At 38.6% G+C, this 15,459-nt stretch overlaps 2 protein-coding genes across 3 annotated transcripts; both read right to left on the reverse strand.

The window, feature by feature from the left end:
* Nucleotides 1–8,838: 8,838 nt before the first annotated feature.
* On the reverse strand, nt 8,839–11,107 carry LOC137730229 (psbP domain-containing protein 4, chloroplastic). 2 transcript variants are annotated; one of them, XM_068469297.1, is made up of 6 exons: nt 10,697–11,107; nt 10,501–10,604; nt 10,204–10,315; nt 9,848–10,075; nt 9,644–9,739; nt 8,839–9,383 (listed from the first exon to the last, which is right to left on the reverse strand). In XM_068469297.1, the coding sequence occupies exons 1-5, from the start codon at nt 10,989–10,991 to the stop codon at nt 9,675–9,677; spliced, it is 804 nt and encodes a 267-aa protein (XP_068325398.1). In that variant the 5' UTR covers nt 10,992–11,107; the 3' UTR covers nt 8,839–9,383; nt 9,644–9,674. The 2 variants fall into 2 exon arrangements, with proteins under 2 accessions (XP_068325398.1, XP_068325397.1); XM_068469296.1 differs by lacking the exon at nt 8,839–9,383 and having other exon boundaries at nt 9,472–9,739; nt 10,697–11,106.
* A 332-nt stretch (nt 11,108–11,439) lies between these two features.
* LOC137729331 (probable beta-1,4-xylosyltransferase IRX10) lies at nt 11,440–15,453 on the reverse strand. Its single transcript, XM_068468251.1, has 8 exons — nt 15,022–15,453; nt 14,631–14,777; nt 14,454–14,518; nt 13,789–13,858; nt 12,879–13,097; nt 12,101–12,244; nt 11,880–12,015; nt 11,440–11,765 (listed from the first exon to the last, which is right to left on the reverse strand). The coding sequence occupies exons 1-8, from the start codon at nt 15,394–15,396 to the stop codon at nt 11,536–11,538; spliced, it is 1,386 nt and encodes a 461-aa protein (XP_068324352.1). The 5' UTR covers nt 15,397–15,453; the 3' UTR covers nt 11,440–11,535.
* Between the last annotated feature and the right edge of the window lie 6 nt (nt 15,454–15,459).

A 15,459-nucleotide genomic window follows, 5' to 3' on the forward strand; every position in this document is an offset into this window, starting at 1 on the left:
ATATCTTCAAAACATTTCACTTTCATACCTTAAGTACTATTTTATTTCAAAATAATACCTCTGTTACATTTTCCATCCATTCATCTGTTAAATGATGACGTGGCTGCCACATATATGCCATGTGGCTGCCAAATGTCTGCCACGTGGCAAATAAAAATAATTTTTAATTTTTTTTTAAAAACCTGAATTTTCTCACAAAAAGAAAAAAAAAAGGGGTAAATTACACTTTCATGCCTCAGGTTTGGTGTCTATTTCAATTCCTTACAACATCTTTAAAACATTTCACTTTCATACCTTAAGTACTATTTTATTTCAAAATAATACCTCCGTTACATTTTCCATCCATTGATTTGTTAAATGCTGACGTGGTTGCCACATATATGCCATGTGGCTGCCAAATGTCTTCCACGTGGCAAATAAAAATATGTTTTTAATTTTTTTTAAAAAAAACCTGAATGTTCTCCAAAAAAAAAAAAAAAAAAATATTGAAATAGACCCCATCCCATCTCCCCGCAACCATCCCCCACAAACCCATAACCCTTTCTCCCCACCCACACCCGCCCAGCTCGTCTTCCCCCTTCCTTCTGGCGACCCACCTAAGCTAGAACCTCGACCCTCCTTCCACCCGCACCCCCCACGGCGCGACCCACCTCGATGTCTCCCTCCCCACTACCTCACCCTGCTTCCCCCCTCGCGACCTCACCCTCATTCCCCTTCCCCGCCAAAGACCTTATCCTACTTCCTCCCCGGCGACCTAACTCCCTGTGTTTGACCTCGCCCAGAACCCAGATCCTGACCCGGGCGACCCACCTCGCCCAAAACCCGACCCTCACCCTCCTCTCATCTGCAACACTCACCCTCTTCTCCTTCCCCCATCCGTGCCCTGCTCGTCGTCAAGTTAGTCGGCTTCGACAACGAGGTATGCATATAATTTTGTCCTTCAAATTTTGAATTTTTTTTTGTGCTTGGTTGGTGGTGGTCTGGATGGAGTTAGGTTTGCTAAGGGTGGGTGGGGTTATAGATGAGAGAAGGGAGGGTGGGGGTGAAGAAGAGAAAGGGCTCGAGGAAGGTGAGGGTTTGCTGGGTTTCTTGATGGGAGGGGAGGTGAAGAGAGTGAAGGAGAGGGAGATGGGTTGGGTCGGGGGGGGGGGGGGGAAGGGTTTAAGGATTATGGGTTTGTTTACGGGGGTGAGGGGTTACGAGGAGCTAGGTTTCAGTTTTTTCTTTTTTTTAAGGTTCAGGTGGTTTTTTTTAATTAAAATTTTATTATTTTTGCCACGTGGTGTGCCACGTTAGCACTTAACGAATCAATGGATGGAAAATGTAATGGAGGTATTATTTTGAGATAAAATAGTACTTAAGGTATGAAATTGAAATGTTTTGAAGATGTTGTAAGGAATTGAAATAGACCCCAAACCTGAGGTATGAAAGTGTAATTATCAGAGCCTAACCCTGGTCGTGGTGTGCCGACGAGGACGTCAGGCTCCTAAGGGGGGTGGATTGTGACATCCCACATCGCCCAGGGGAGTGATCCTTAAATGTAAATTCTCATCCCTACCTAGCACGAGGCCTTTTGGGAGCTCACTGGCTTCAGGTTCCGTAGGAACTCCGAAGTTAAGCGAGAAGGAGGCTAGATCAATCCCATGATGAGTGACCCACTGGGAAGTTGCTCGTGAGTTTCCAAAAACAAAACCGTGAGGGAATGGTAAGCCCAAAGCGGACAATATCGTGCTACGGTGGTGGAGCGGGCCCAGGAAGTGTTTCCCCTCGGGCCGGGATGTGACAGTAATTTACCCAAAAAAACATGAAACCTTCTACCCCTCCCCCCCCCCCCCCCCCCCCCCCCGCGACCCACATCCCTATCCCTTATCCAAAACCCAAAAAACATGCAGCAGCAGCAAGAAGAAGAAGAAGAAGAAGAAAGAAAAAACCCCAAATCCAGTTCGTCTCCCCCCCCCCCCCCACAGCGCCGCGCGACCTTCTCCCTTCCCAGCCCCTCCTCGAGTCAGGATCTCGTGATTTTCAGTATGGGTGGGTTTTGAAAATACTTTGAGTTTGAGATGATTTTTGGACTAGTTTTGTGGTAGATCCACGTAATCTTGAGTGGAATTTTTGTGGGTGATGGGGGATTTTTGGGAAGGGTGATGGGGGGGGGGGTGGGAGAAAGGGGTGGCTTGGGTGGGACAAACTGGATTTATTTATTTTTTTTAATTCTTCTTCTTCTTCTTCTTCTTCTTCTTCTTCTTCTTCTTCTTGTAGGTTTTTGGGTTCTGGGTTAGGGTCGCTGGGGGGTGGGGCGGGCGAAGGCATTATTTGCCACGTGGCAGACATTTTGCAGCCACGTGGCATATATGTGGCAGCCACGTCAGCATTTAACAGATCAATGGAGGGAAAATGTAACGAAGGTATTATTTTGAAATAAAATAGTACTTAAGGTATGAAAGTGAAATGTATTAAAGATGTTGTAAGGAATTGAAATAAAGCTCAAACCTAAGGTATGATAGTGTAATTTACCCAAACTAAATTTGAGATGAAGAAGATGAAAGTATTTATGTGGATGCTGAGCTGTACAGGTGTCATTTTGTTATCTAAAGATTGACGCGAGGAAAAAGAATGATATATTTCTCGAACAAAAAGATGAAACTGTTAATTTCCAAAAAGTTCTGATGTTGTTGAAACTTCCGATATTTCCGAATCCAAACAGACTAAAAATTTCGAAATTTTGAATTGGGTAATGTGAAATAAGTGAATGAACTAGCTACAACAATCTTTCTATAATTTTTCGAGATCAAGACAAGCAAGTTACAACTACTGGGAAAGTTGATAATTTCTTTATTTTAACTGCAAGGTCTTTTTGGTAATTTAAATCCTAGTGTTGTGTTTATTAGTAGTTCCCTCCCTATCAAACAGAAGCTGCCGGCAAGAAGTGGGGAGAGTGGGATAGCCAACTCTCCCCGAACAGTTTTCCACATCTCCATTTATTGATTATTTAATGCCACATGATAAAGTGCCCAACTCACACGAAATGAATGATACTTAGGTACTCATAAAGGATAATGTTAGGGATATCAAAATTTTAAACTAATAAATCTGAAAACAAAATAAGATGTCACCAATAAAAAATAAGTACGTTAACCAACACTTAAGTAATAATCCAATCATCAACATCATTTGGTTTACAAAATTGATTTTAGAAATTTGAACTCCCTAACATTATCCAATCACGAAAAGGATAAAATGGTCAATTCACACGTTTCATCCTTCGATTTGGTCAAATGAAAAAGTGAGTATAAAATGTCTATTCTATTGACAGTTCTCCAAGACCTCGACCCTTTTGGATCAAAAGACGGCATTGTATTTCATTAAAGGCCAAAAGGATCGCTAGTACAAGGATTGGAACGCTCATCCTCAAGGAGATCCCAAATAACAACAGGAGGTTCATCGAGCCAAGTACATGTACCCCGTGGAGGGCAAAACGAGCAAGCCCATGAGCTATGTTGCTGGCTTGGCTGCGGATGTGGGTAGCAAAGACTTCAGCGATCGGATGCAGCAACGTTTTATCATCTTCTACAATTGGCCCCCAAGTGAGACAAATCCATAGACGGCTCTTTCAATGCTGAAATGGTTTGAAGCGAACCACTCTCAAAAATAACATTTTAGAAAACCCCATTCAACCGCCAGCTCAAGCCTAGCACGGATAGCCAACGCCACAACATGAGCTAGTGAGAAAACATCTGCAAATATTCTAGACGCTACCACAAGATAGCACCCATCCGAATCCCTGATCACGATCCCAGCAACCCCCCCTCTTGGAATTTTGGGTCCACGCACCATCCACACGTTAGTTTTAAGACTCAAGAAGATGACCCCGACCTAGAAGATGACACCGCGACCATATCGATAGTTCTCCAACTCCTACTATATTTGCTTCCCACAAGGAGAAGAATTATATCAGAAAATTCTCACAAACATTTGTTTTAACACAAACTATACGTACCTACTTTGGGATCTTGAGCAACCGAATGTCGGCGGCCGGATTATTTCACTAGGTGATATTCATTTTTACTTTATCAGAAGAGGGATTTCAAGTTCAAATCTCATAAACTGAATTTTGGTGCATGTCCGTATAGATAGCGTTGCCATCAATCGAAGTTGTAATCTTTGAATTAAAGAACATATAACCTCAACTGAGATACTTTCGTTTTCGGTTGGAAAATCCAATGCAAGTGATGTGATTGTTCAGTTTGGAAATATCATTACCGTAAGGCTACTTTCAATTGGTTTCAGCAGGTGGATATATATGCACATGTATAATTAATTTAAAGATTTGATGGATTCTATTAGCAACCAACATATCAAGTTACTCTCATTCACCCGAAAAAAGACTGTTGAAACTTGATATCAAGTTTACAAAATATATATATCCAAATTCACGAATATTTTTATTTAAAATGTTGGAATTTGAAAACTACCATGCAGAATCACCAAAGGTCAAGATATTCTGCCTATCCTTTGCTACAAATGAACACATACAGTTCAGTGAATAATAAGTTAGGACAAAAATATTGATATAGATGCAACGAATTGTAATGCTATTAAAAGAACAAAAGATGCCCTAGTTATCACGTAGTACCATATATATTTCAGTATTGATGAGAGACTCGGACAAGGTCCAAATCATAGAGTACAATTGAGTCTATGGTATTGAAGATGTTGAAGGCTACATTGCCCTAGAGGGGAAGGACTCTTTGCATCACTGGTTTTTAAGGTGTAGCTCAGTGTATCGTCGACAACCTACCTGCTGCAGGATAGAGGAATGAATGAAACAACCTTCATGGCCAATGCAATCCCATTTTTTTTATTTGTATAAACATCGCGTAGGCAATCAAAGTTATGGACGCAACTAGTCGTCATTAATAAGGTGAATCTTTATCTGATCCTTCATTTGGATATATATAGCTGTTATGGGCGTAGTGCCCTACGAGATAGGTAAATACTGCATGAAAGTTTCAAACATGGTGGGCAAATACATTAACGTTTTTCTTTCTTTCTTTTTCTATTTTTTGGCAAAATTATGTCATATATGTTGAGAATGAGTCTCACATTGATAGGATGAGAGATCTTGCATGGGCTTATAAGAAGTTGAGCTGCTCCCTATATTGCTAATTTTGCCAAAAAATAGAAAAAGAAAGAAAGAAAAACGTTAATGTATTTGACGACCATGTTTGAAACTTTCATGCAGTATTTACCTATCTCGTAGGATGAGGGATTGGCTTAGCTATGGGCTTTTATATATGGTCTTAGGTTACTCCTCATATTATCAACTGGTCTTATGATGGAATTTCAATTTTATCATGGACATAATAACTACAATGGGCAGAGTGACTCTATTTTCAGGATTAATTCTCAAATTCCTCATTGGCAACAAGCCATGTAAGAGGAGTATGATGCTTTGCATTCTCAAGGTACTTGGACCCTTGTTCCCTTACCTCCAGATAAAAATATTGTTGGTTGTAAATGGGTCTATACACTAAAGAGGAATCCTGATGGCTCTCTCTCTAGACATAAAGCTAGGTTAGTTGCACAGAATTTTAGTCAAGAAAAAGGGTTTGATTACGCAGAGACATTCAGTCCCATAGTACGACATACCATTGTTCGAGTTATTTTAGATTTGGCAACTACAAACAAGTGGTCTCTTAGACAACTTGATGTTACGAATGCATTTTTGCATGGAGAATTACATGAAGAGGTATATACGAAGCAACCTCAAATATTTATCAGTTCTCAATGTCCTAATAATGTTTGTAAACTTGTCAAGTCCTTGTATGGTCTTAAACAAGCACCATGGGCTTGGAATGACAAGTTTACAAGGTTATTTGGCTATGCTTGGATTCAAGACTTCTCTTTCAGACTCTAGCTTGTTTGTCAACACAATTCAAATAGAGGTGGTCATTCTTTTACTCTATGTTGATGATATCATCATCACAGGATCTAATACCATCTATGTTCAATATGTAATTGATGATCTTGCTGTTGTGTTTGATCTAAGGACATGGGGCAATTAACTTAGTTCTTAGGTTTACAAATTCATTATAAGCCATCTGGAGGAATTTTTGCAAACCAAGAAAAGTACATCAAAGATGTGATTCATAAGGCAGAGATGGATAATTGTAAGCCTTGTTTTAGAACTTGTGTGCCACATCAATCAATTCTTACTCATGAAGGTGAATTGCTACCTGATCCCACTATATATAGGAGTCTAATTAGAGCTGTGCAACATTTGATCTTTACACAACCTGATATTGTATATGATGTCAATAATGTGTGCCGGTTTATGAGTTCTCCAACTGATATACATTTTCGTTTGGTTAAAAGAATTATTAGGTTTCTTCATGGCATTATGCAATGTGGTTTGGATTTTTCTCCTGGTATTGGGGTAGAAGTTAGAGCCTATAGTGACTCAGACTAGGCAGTTGATGTCAATACCCGAAGATCCGTTACTGGTTATGTGATTTGTCTTGGTGATAATCCTGTTTCTACTGAGGTTGAATACAAAACTTTAGCTAATGCAGCAGTTGATATTTGTTGGATTCGGTTGATATTGAAGGATATAGGTGTGGTTTTACATCAGCCTCCTCTTTTATATTGTGATAATCAGTCTGCTATTGCCTTAAGTCTCAATCCAGTTCAACATTCTAGGATTAAACACTTGAAAACCGACTTTCATTTATTTAGAGAAAGAGTTTAGAGAGGGGATTTTCAAGTCCAGTACATTTTTCACAAAAAAAACCAAGTGGCAGATGTGTTAACTAAAGGATTACATGATCCTGACTTCATCAAACATTGTACCAATCTTAAACTAGGAAGTCCTAGTTATGATTGATGGAAGATATTGGCTATAGATCACATGTACACTTGTGCCATATCATTATGTGCCACGTCATTAGAAGCTTACAAGTTAAGTTAAGCGGTTGTAAACAGAATGTATAAAAAGGGATTTTCCCTCTCTTGTAAAGTACTGTTGCTTTTTCTGAGAAATACAAGTTGTCTTCCTCTCTAAGTTTCTTCTTTCCGATCATCTTCATTTCTTCTTTCTACAATATTGATCTTAGTGTTAATAACGTGGAAATACTGGCATAAGCTAAAACCTAAGCTTTTTTTTCCCTTCACTTTATAAATACTAGCATATGCTACACATTTTGTGTGTATGAACACTTTTTATTTTTGTTTTTAAAATGGGAAGCAAGAGGGAGAAAGAGTGGGAGTGGGAATGAGAGATTTTTGTTTTATTTTATTCGTTTTTTTTTTAATATTAGATATATCTAACAGCACATGTAGGTGAGACTTTAAATAAAAACCAGTAAAGTTTGGATATGTAAAATTACATTATTGCCCATCATTTTTTTGGTATGATATAAGACAATATAGTCACCCTTTTTTAATTGACAAAAAAGATTCTATTATAGGTAGTTCTATACACACACATGGTTATTTGTTTCTTTATATTTCGCCAGGATGAACTCTCGTAAGGGAAGCAAATTCTTCATTTTTGGCTAATTTCACGAATTCACGCAGTATTGAAATTAATTGAATTATTGGATTTGCTTGATAAACAACGTAGTATTATGTACGTAAATTTGTGTTAGAATACGACCTTATGCAAGTTACGTACGTAGTTTATCATCAATCTTCTTCAAGTCAAAACTTGTTTTTCATTGGTCTCTAATAGTTTTATTATGGTGGTCTTTTTTGCACACTCATTTTACTTCTCACATACCATGTTAATTTCTATGATTTGATATTTTTCAATTCATTTTATCCCACGGCTAGAAAATTAAGAAAAGTGTGGAGAAGGTAGAGACAATTTTATTCACGAAATGATACGAAAATAACTAATTTCAAGTCAAGGTTTGTTAAATCACATGTTATTGACTCAATCCGTTAAGCACCCGTTAAACAACAAGTTAATATAAGTCAACATGCGAGTAACCAATTTCAACCTATTTATAAATCACAATTGATTCTTGATAATATTTTTGGATTTTTGGTGTGAGATGAAAACAAAAACATGGATAGGAAAAGATTTATAGGAAGGAAAATAAAAAAGATAATTTTTTTTTTTTTAATTTTACTCCATCAAAAATTTAGGGTTGTTGGATTAAATCATTGTTGGAATCGTACGACTAGAGGCTTGCCACGTGTATTGGACTATTCGCTAGATTTGCAATTGACCATTGTGGCGTGCCCCACACAAGGATACTGGAGGCATTATTCTCTCTCCAGGCACGTGTGGTGCAAGTGCCTCATGCAAAAGAGAGCTACCCTTTATTTTTTTAATAAACAATAGCGTTAGTTGGTTAACTCTTAATTGAAAGGGGACGGAATCAATGGGGATCTGGATCTCACACCATGGTGCAGCAAATGCATAATTACTTTCACTTACTGTGGAAAAACGTCATATGCACTGCCTTACTCCTTAAGCTCCTGCAAGTTTTTTTGTTGTAAGAGGAAAAAATTGATCAAGAATATTAGAAATGCAATTCAGATTGCCTCAAGGATTATGTTTGAGTGAGCAATTTTCAAGTTTCAAGGGATAGAAAACAAATTAGTAAGAACCGGACCACAAATTGTTGACTCACTTCATTTTAATTGCAAGTAGTGATATTTCTTCATTTGTAATTTAGAGGTTTTAAATTCGAATCTCGTAAATGACAAGTATTAAGTTCGAATTTCGTAAATAACGAGTTTGATACCAACTTATTCTTGTTCACTTGTATTTAAATGTTGTAAATATTTTGTTACTAAAAAATGTCCCATTTGACCGGAAGCCAATCTCCCTCCAAATTGCGTATCCCTTGTATTTTTTTCAGCCACTGCATTCTGATTCCAGTGGCAAAGTGGAAACAAAGTTCGAATCACAAACCATGCCACAAATCCCACATGAAAATCCCCACTACCCTCCTCAAAACAACCAAAACCAAATCCCCTCAAATCCAAAGTACCCCAAACAAATCCATGATTTCTGCACAACAAAGCAAAAACCATATCCTACAAATTGGTCTCTTAAATTCTAAGGAATCACCTCTCTCAACTCTCAAGGATCACCCACGGAGGCGCTTCTCGTGTACACCCGAATTCGTCAAGGCCGTGCTTCTCTTCCGTGCATAGATCATGGGAAGGAATTGCACGCCGAGTCTATCAAGTCTGGAATGAATTCTGATGTCTTGGTTGGCACGTCACTGGTTGACATGTATGCGAAATGCGGGCAAGTTTTCAAGTCCTGAGAAGCATTTGAAAAAAAAATGCAAGCTGAAGGCTTTAAGCCAGATGAATTTACTTTTGTCAGCGTTTTATCTGCCTGTGCTCAGTCTGGGCTGTTGGACCTTGGCAAGGATATACATTCAATGTTAGGCCATAGAAGTATAAAGCTTAGTCAGATAGTTCTGAATGCACTTGTAGACATGTAAGCAATATGTGGCGATTTGATGTAAGCAATAGAAGTAAAAAGGTATTCTGCACATTCAACACAATTTGCCAATGTTCGTAACAACGAACTCATCTATGCTGCAGACACCTTCGTTCTTTTCCCTTTGTGTATATTACAAGTGTGAAAATCAAAATGAAGAATTTCATCTGATGCTACCTCATGAGTCGTGTTACAAAAAAAAGATCACTTAGACGACACGAAAGGAGTCGGCTATTTTTTTCAAGTCCTTGTAATGCCTCTTCCACTGAAGACCTACAAAACCCAAAGCAAGTGTACGGTTACTTTGTCTTCAGGTATGGCTACTGAATCATTTATTTTTTCATAAAAAGCAGCACGTCAAAGTGGAACAAGTATCCTTACCACTTCCAGTTACGTTAAACAAGTACAGGCGGTTCCCAGCTGCGGTTGCTGTTATCAGTGCATGAGGTGGCTCCAACTCATACTGGTAATATGTTCTTCCAGAGTCTTGTACGACATTTATGCTCATAACCTTTCCTTCAACATTTTCGCCAATAACTTCCGGTCCAAATGCGTTGATCACTGTCTCTGGACGTCCAATTTTTTCAATTGTGGCATCTCCATCAAGATCTGCGCAACAACCAAAGTTTAGATTTCATGTTTAAGATTGATTCAACTAATAGAACTGCACTTGCATCTAAGTTTTTAGGTCCTGTTGCTGAAAGAAACTGAGAAATGTTGATTGTTTGAAGACTCACTATCTGCAAATCTCAGAACGGGAGCAACAATGACAGAAATGCGTCCCTCCTTGGGGCTACCAAATCTCAAATCGATCTCTGTACCGCCTAGATCCGCTATTGATACTGGAACCTGTTGCATGGAATAGAAGACAAATACGTAAAATTGAGGCAGTTCTCAGACAGAAGGTAAAACACGATTTCTTGGAGGAGAAGATACAAGACAAGAAAACTCAAGCTTGAATCTTTCAGTGTTCTTTAGCAACACAAATATCATGTACAACGTAAGCTCTTGGCTTTAACGGATTGGATTATTACCTCTTCCCAGTCTTGAGGAACTGAAAAGAGATAAGGGATGATAGGGCTCCAACCAACGCCGTGCCCTCCGGACTTCTCATCCGGTCTCCGGTATGTCCTCCAACCTGTCTAAGCATATACTTCACAGTGAATGAGACTGCAGGATTTTGTTGCTAACTTGCTATGAGCAGTGTAAGATGAAGGAAAGGATACCAACCTTGCTCATCCGGTTCGGACAGACCGGGAATCCGGCCGGCCAGAAGACCTTGTTTCACCACTGCCAATCCCTCTCTCGGAAAACCAAACACTTGAGAAGAAAGCAAAGAAACTCCTGCGGACAGCAACACTGATCGTCTCTTCAAAATCCCGGAGAATTTATCAGCTTCTCCCTCAACGAAACCATTTTCTGTTGAACTTGAGGCAGCTTTTGTCCTGCAAGTTCCACGTTCAAATGCAGACTGCACAACCAAACTGTGCGAAAATCTGCAACTGATAAGCAAGGCTGTTGTCATTTCCTCTACCACTTTACTAGCACAAGAAACAAGCGAGAATTTCAGTAAATTTTTCAGCTTGCGACCAGATAAATTTAAGACCAATAGAACCGTGTGGAAGTTGAGGTTCTCGGTGCTTCTGATTTTTTGAGTATTTGTGGTGCACAAATCTTGGATTTTTCCAAAGAATACACGTGGAACTTTATATCATTTGTGATAAATTAATCTTTTTTCTTTTTTTTTTTTTAACGAAGAATAGCATTAATATGTCAAATTGTTAGTTATGAGCAGAGAAAGAGATCGATTAAAATTGAACTGACACTAAAATGCATAGACTGACATGATTGTTTTCCGTAATTGCAGTAAAATTTCATCTGCAATAAATAAAGCCCATTGGCAATTACATTTTTTTTTCATACAAGGAGGGAAATTGAAAAGTATAAACACTTTTAACTATCAATACACAAAATACAACAATAAATTTAGGGATGAAAAAAAATGATATGAATTTTAGAACGACAGAGAAACTATAGAAAGAAGTTGTACAGATGATTCCATGCCATAGTCAAGGCAAAGGCATCGGCGGTCTCCAATCAGAAAATTCTACCAAGTTTCTATTTACAACAGATCCATTGTGCAACCAGAATGTTTCCGTCGACTGGTGAAACAGCCTCACTTTCCTCTGAAGCTCCCAAAGAATCCCATGCATTGCCGAACACGAAGCTGATTCTGAAGCATACGCCCATAAACATCGTACTTGTCTGCCCCGGCTTATCATCCCCTCTATATTTTTATCTGCAGGAGAGGTACAACGAAGAAGCAAAACATTAAAAACAGAAAGAAGAAAGCTTCGATATGCTGAAACAAAACTTAACCCGGTGTAAGATGTGATGGAGTGCTGCATTTGACCTGGTATTGACTCTAGGTACTGCAAAAGCTCGGGACCTATTAAAGTAGATGGCCATTTAATTGATATCTGGGTGTAGTCTACAACATTTTGGAAAGGCAGTTCCACTTGATCTGATAATATCACAGGGACACACTCCTGCAGCAGCAAGAAAAGCATTAAATCTATGACCAAAAGACTTATATGTAAAAAGCAGAGTGAGAGAGAGATAAGAGGGAGAGACCACAAAAAAAGCCTCGTAAAATCGAAGAGTCCATGATGACTCCCCGCGTGGGGCAAGACAGAACTTGGCGTTGCGGAGGTGTTCAAAGTAATCTATCCTTCCCAATTTTTCAGGGCCACTGAACTTCAACTCCGGACATTCCAACTGTTTATAATATCAACAAGCATATTTGAATATCTCTCCTTAATAACAGAGTAAAAGCTAAAGTACTAATTTACCAATTAAAGATAATGATGTCCAATGGTACAAATCAGGCATTTGAATCCAAAAAACAAACACAAATTCCACCAAACCAAACAAAACAAATGCCTAAACTAAAGGAGAAGGTCTAGGTCTTTAATATAGCGAAAGTCTAGCGAATCAATTACAGCTCAAAGCCAACGTCCAAAGTCAAATGTTCAGTTCAAAGATTAAGTTCCAAGGGCTTGCAGACCTGAAGGTTGGTGAAACATGAAGTTGGTACCTTTTTTGTGCCTTCACAATTTCTTCAATCCACATAAAAATATTTCAAAGATTATACACAAGCTATTTGTATTTAGTGTTTGCAAGTTCCAACTAGTTATGTGCTTATCAAGTAAATGCACCAAATGTGCTTTCATTTGCTTAGTTCCACAAACTTTATAAGTGGATAACCATTTAACAGAATCAACAAATATCTGGAGGGTAAGTAGAATCCTACAAATATTTAAACTTCATATTTGAAATGAACACCGCATCAAAGCTGGAAGAACATCACATGCATAAAATTCCACAATTCATGTCATACAAGGAAATACACCTTATCTGGAAATTTCTTTGAAAGCTCTATCAACTTAAGACGGCCAGCCTTTCCTTGTGCACGGCCTAAATAGTTTGCTAGATACTTCCGCTTTGATATAGGCAAAGGGTGGACCAAGGTGGGCCCATTTGTAGTCATACCGTCCTCAACATTTCCGGGAATTATGATATCTTTCCACGTATTAAAGGCACTTGTATCTTTCTTATCAGTCCGATCACCCTGCACTAACATATATATTAACCATCTTTAATGCAATGAAACAAATTACAACTAGCATAGCAATGCCATTACCAAACTGCTTGAAATGTGGAAACAACAGACACCAAAGAAACTTGTACATCTTATATATGCAACATGTTACATGTATGATCTATATATGAAAAACAAAGAAAAGAGTGACAGTGAGACAAGTTGAATTTTATTTTCTTAACGATAACTTATTTCAGGCGGAATCTTCTAATATACGTCAAATAGTGGATATGTAATACTACCGTATATTAAAGCCCTCTCAACATATTCTAAGTTAAACAGTTCAACCATGCCCTCCCTTTCTCTGGACTTTCATTGGGAATAGCAACATAGCTTGTGACATTCCAAACACATCTAGCACTAAATTTAATTTTGTTTTGTGCAATGGAACCATTTATTCAAACAAGGTAATGTTTAATATCAAATAGTGATAATACAAAAAGGCACGAGGTTTGACAATCAAGGGTTGATAACACCACAACTGTGCCTCTGACATGTACAGATTCCTAATGTGGAAATTGATAACATCACCACCGTGTTTGAGGTTAACTTGATTGATACAAAATAGTTATGTCCTTAATGATAATTTTAGCTAATCAGTAGCACTGCAAAATTTGCAGAATACCTTAAGCATAAAATATAAGTTGGAATACGGAAATACCTCAGGGGTTAGAATAATGGAACGATTTATAAATGTTGCCCAAGATCTAAATAAGTGAGCTCCAGCACCACTGCAGTTGAGAAAGCAAGAAAGTGAGCATCATTGACAGAACAACTTGAAAAAGTTTGATATATTATTTTCAGAAGAACATAAGTAGTAACTTTTGACAAGTCCATCGCATTGTTATGATAAACTTTAAACAATTTTCTCAAAATTAAATATAGGGAAATATAATAAACTTATCACATTTTCCATGGAATCTTCATGCAATTGAAAGTCCGAAATCTTCTTTTCCATAAAAATGACAACAAAAATATAATGTTTAAGATCTGATTTCTTCCTTCTATCATAAAAGGATCTGCAGGATTTAAGCGTTTTACATCCCAAATCACACAAATAGGGCAATACCAGAAACACTCAGTTAATTCATTTTACTGACTGAGCTAAAGACTCATATTAGTTGTTTCTTTTTAGCCTTCTTCCAACATTTGTGCTCAATATTATGTCCCAAATATTGCTCTGATACATATACACAACAAAAAACAACTACCTGTCTAGTTATGCTCATCCCCCAAATAAAAGATTTAACGCCGGCACAAGTTATGATTTCAGGCCAAAACCAAAACGAAAAATCATTAATGACAATTAGGAAACAAGTTCTATACCTTGGAAATACAAATATGTGGTCACGGCCACCAGATCGCCTGAAATATGGCATTTGACTTAAGACCTGCAAGGAAAATTTTGACGGAATGAGCATCACATAACAAGATTTAAGCTTTAGCAAAGATACAAGAAACGCCTAGGCTTAAAGTTGTCGAAGGAAACGAAAAAGAATTTACCTTCACATATGTCTGGTTAATCTCCTTATCATTAAGACCCCCCATCATCCGAACGCATTTAGTATATGTAGGCACAAAAAAAAGGTCTGCTTCATCTTTCTTCCTTGTCCGGAATCTCGAATTTAGCAGTAGCCTGTGTATTTTAACCTACATTTCATAACTAACCACATTCAAGGCCACATTTCTGATCACATACTTGCAATAAGAATTTCAAAAAGTTTCCTTTTTTCATCAATTAGCAAGTTTTTCAGTGACAAAACACAAAATCCGTGACCAATAATTCCACAGAAATTAAGTTCTCTTAGAAATTTAAGTTCATTAAACGACTAAAAAATTGAAGAAATTTAAATTTCAACCAAAGCAAAAAACAGTGGGAAAAAATGGAAATTACTTGAGTGCCCCACTGGCCTTTCAAGCAAGCCTTGGGGTCGATGACACCATCGCGGCCGCGCATCAATGCCTTGAGGCCGTCGATCTCGCGGTCATCGTAGACGTAGATCTTGAGGTCGAGTTGGGGGCCGTACCCTCGTTGGGGCCACAAGAGATCTCGGCCGCCGGGGACTTGGACGGAGCTCCGTGAATTGGGGAGGAGATCTACGGCGGGGAAGTGAGAGGCGCAGGGGCGGAAGGAGCGGTTTAAGAGACTGGTGAAGAAGAAGGTGGCGGCGACCAAGAGGAGGGCTCCGATCTGGTGCGTGCGGGTGCAGAGAGGCTGCTGGTGGTGCTGCGCGCTGAATGGTCGGGCTTTGTTGTTTACGCTTCCCATTTTCGGAGTGGGGAAACGATTATCATCAGTGTTGGTCCTGCTGGATGGAAGTGGGGTTCTTCT

This window comes from Pyrus communis, chromosome 3, assembly GCF_963583255.1.
Source record: "Pyrus communis chromosome 3, drPyrComm1.1, whole genome shotgun sequence".
Taxonomy (NCBI): Eukaryota; Viridiplantae; Streptophyta; class Magnoliopsida; order Rosales; family Rosaceae; genus Pyrus; species Pyrus communis.